Source organism: Dipodomys ordii, unplaced genomic scaffold (genome assembly GCF_000151885.1).
Source record: "Dipodomys ordii isolate 6190 unplaced genomic scaffold, Dord_2.0 Scaffold45, whole genome shotgun sequence".
In the NCBI taxonomy this organism is placed as follows: Eukaryota; Metazoa; Chordata; class Mammalia; order Rodentia; family Heteromyidae; genus Dipodomys; species Dipodomys ordii.
The window spans coordinates 3,170,514-3,174,039 of record NW_012267261.1 but is presented as its reverse complement, the minus strand read 5'-3'; the positions used below and the strand labels follow the sequence as shown (position 1 = coordinate 3,174,039).

Sequence of the window (3,526 nt, the reverse complement as noted above, 5' to 3'; positions counted from 1 at the left end):
CAGTGATTTGACATAATTCAACTTGATGCCTAGATACGATAAAGTTTTATTACTAACATTGCTCCAGCAAGAACAGGAAAAGCTAGAAGATGATAACACATATACTTCAAGTAAAAGACAGCCTGAACATAGCTTGGGGAGGTAGAGAAATGACACTTGCTCAGGGAAGAGGGTCTGGAATGTAATACTTTCATTATTTTCTAAATTGTTTTGTTGTAAAGGTGCTGTACAGAGGAGTTACAGTTACATAAGAAAGGTAATAAGGCCGATCATATGTGAAACCTGGGAAAGGTACCTGCATATGACTGGGCTGCTGATCTAGAAAGATCATTTCTTGTTCAAGTAATGATGGCGTTTAAGCAGACACCGAAAAAGGATTGGTACAGTATTTTGGGAGCAGACCCATCTGAAGATGTGGCTGACCTAAAACAAAAATATCAAAAACTTGTATTAATGTATCATCCAGATAAACAAAGTACAGATGTGCCAGCAGGAATGGTGGAGGAATATATACAGAAGTTCATCAACATTGATCAGGCATGGAAAATTCTAGGGAATGAAGAGACAAAAAAAGAGTATGACCTGCAGCGGCATGATGATGAGCTACGAAATATGGGACCAGTAGATGCTAAAGTATATCTTGAAGAAATGTCTTGGAATGAAGATGATCATTCCTTTTCACTGAACTGCCGGTGTGGTGGAAAATATACCATCTCCAAAGATGAAGCAGAAGATGTTAACCTGATTTCTTGTGATACATATTCACTAATTATAGAACTCCTTAATTACAGCTAAACTTGTTCACTGCTTGGAACCCTTTAGCAGAATATTCAGACATGATAAGAAGAAGCCACGCAAACTCCAAGGAAATGAACTCTTAGTTTGGTCCACAAAGAAAATACAAGACCATCAAGCAAAGGCCACCTCAGACTAATATAAAATTGTTTATATGTACTTATAATTTATATTTACATGTTCCCATAAAAGGACTTGGATTATAAATTATATTCAGAGCAGTCCCCAGATGGTGACTTTTATTTCTTGTTAAAGAAAATAATTATTTTTCTTAACATAAACATATCTCTGCAATTGGCAAAGTGCTTCTTTGTAGTTACCTTTTCAGATCTAAGAGATGATGGTTTTTAGCTGCCAAAGTTATGCTGCTGTAGACCTATCCCTTTCTAAGGTCATCAGAATGAAATTAGAATCTTGGTAATCAACATGAGAGTCTAGTTGTCCCATATAAAAGGCTACATATTGATATATGTGAAATTAAAAGTGAAGCAGGTAAGTTGGCATCTGTAGAAAGATAGGTAAACGTTGGAGTCAGAAGTTTGGGAGCACAGCCATTATCACCTTCATATATAATTTAGGAAATGGAAGCTTTAAAATAATTATTTGCCATTGGGCATCTCTCTTTTTTGTGTCAGAGCTTTAAGATACAGAATCAATTGTCTGTATGTATAAACAAACAACTCATCACTGATATAATGAATTGTACTTTTTTCAATGAATCATTGACTGCAACATATTGTGGATGCTATACCCTTAAAGAATTATTTTATATGTACTCAGCATTCTCTGAACAGTATAAATCAAGAGTTCATTTAAAGAACTTTGAGGATCCTCTATGTGATCATTGAAACATTTTAATATAACTTTAGGGACAAGAGATTATTTTCATTGCATCTATTCCAAAATTTAAAATATGAGGTAATTATCTTCTTCCCCCTTCCATTATTTGTATTTATAATCATAAAATGTAGATGGAATATTTATTTGGGATTAGTTTCTTTTCCTTTTTTTTTAGGTAAGGTCTCACTGTGTAGCTGAGGCTAGCTTTAAATTCAAGATTTTTCCTGCCTCACCTCCCAGTGCTAGATTACAGGTGTTCAATACTGCCTGGTGCTTGGGTTACATTTGTATCCAAATATTAGCTAGTATAACTTGAATAATGTGTTGCTATCCTTTGCATTTAGCAAGTAAAATAATTAAAACTGAATTGCAGATAGTTTATTGGCAAGTTCCTGGTTCCAGCTGCAGTATAAATTCACTTGAACAGGAGACAATAATCAAGTCAAAAAGAATAAGTGTTTGCTAATCATCAGAAAATCTTTCAGTATTTGGGCTGTCACGCAGAAATCCAAAATCACTCAGGGGCCAGATCTATAAAATCAAATATATTTGAAAACAATTAATAACTGTGATACTGCAATATTATGTTTTTTCCTATTCCTCATAAGAATTTATGAATATGTGTGTTTTATAATCCTCAAGAGTTAACTGTGCCTTCCAAGTGTTTGAATATGATACCAAAAGTGCTTGAATATAGCTAATGTAATTTGAATTTGTTATATAAAATCTCAAATTCCTATCTATAAAAGTAAGAGAGAAGAGGGAATAATGTTTTCTGTAGAGCTATGAAGTAAAGATATGCTCACTAAAATATAGTCATTGTAACAGTTAAGTCAACTATCAGCTGGAGCACTTTAGAGAACAAAAACCCTCATAACAGAAAAATAAAGCTTTATAAAAGAAAGGTAATAAGTACATTTCTTGTCATTGTTATTACCCACTCTGTTTTTCTCCCACTTCCTACTCCACTCTTCCCCTTCCATTTCTCCCCCCACCTCCTGCAAGTTGTAATAAGTACAGAGTGGGAAATGGGAGGAATGGAACATGGAAAAACAGGAGTCTAACCACAAAATGCCTTGAAAGCCAGGCTGAATAGTTGTAGACTAGTAGATGAGTAGTAACACTATCACTGTTTACTAGGGAAAGGTATTTGACATTGTAGAAAGGAAAGTGGAGGCCACGGGGAATGGAAAGCTGATTGAAAGGATGGTGCTTTTACCGAGTTTTTCCTGGGGATCACCCTGTCTTTCCCTAAGATCAGAATCCCTGAAAATGTTACAGAATCAGGGAAGACCGGACAGTTTGAAAAAAAAAGTCAAGAGGAAAAAAGACACAGTGAGACTTGGTCTCCATATTTATATGCTAAGACTTAAAACCTCCACCTTCCTTTCCTGCAATGCTGCAGACATTTGCAGTATAAATAACCAAAGGTATTTATTTCACAGTGTACCATTTCCGCAGGCAGCATGGAAACCCTTAGTCCAGCAACTGCAGTGCCTTTTGTTCAACAGATTTTTTAATGAGTTTGTGAAGGACTTAATAACCTTTGAAAATCAATTTAGTCTTGTCATGAAACTATACCTTCAAAAACAAACAAACATACAAAAAACAACATATAGCAGTGCTCAATTAGACATATTACAAGCAGAGAATTACCTGAAGAAATCAGGTAACAAGTCAGCTTGATTCTTGTCTCCTCTGACTTTGCTTGAATTCAGCCACTTTCTTTTAGAAGGCAGAAGGTACTTGTTCTCACCCAGAAAATAGTCCAAATCCCTCCATTCATAGATAATGGTGTTCTGAATAATTGTACAGAATGATAAAAAAAAAGGGCTTTCTACCATAGTGTGTACACGGACATCACGGGAAACATTATACTAGAAATGTTCAA

At 35.1% G+C, this 3,526-nt stretch overlaps 1 protein-coding gene across 2 annotated transcripts; it reads left to right on the top strand.

The window, feature by feature from the left end:
- Positions 1–318: 318 nt before the first annotated feature.
- On the top strand, positions 319–1,975 carry LOC105987924 (dnaJ homolog subfamily C member 24). 2 transcript variants are annotated; one of them, XM_013019357.1, is made up of 2 exons: positions 328–664; positions 792–1,975. In XM_013019357.1, the coding sequence occupies exons 1-2, from the start codon at positions 346–348 to the stop codon at positions 932–934; spliced, it is 462 nt and encodes a 153-aa protein (XP_012874811.1). In that variant the 5' UTR covers positions 328–345; the 3' UTR covers positions 935–1,975. The 2 variants fall into 2 exon arrangements, with proteins under 2 accessions (XP_012874812.1, XP_012874811.1); XM_013019358.1 differs by having other exon boundaries at positions 319–888.
- The last annotated feature ends 1,551 nt before the right edge of the window (positions 1,976–3,526 follow it).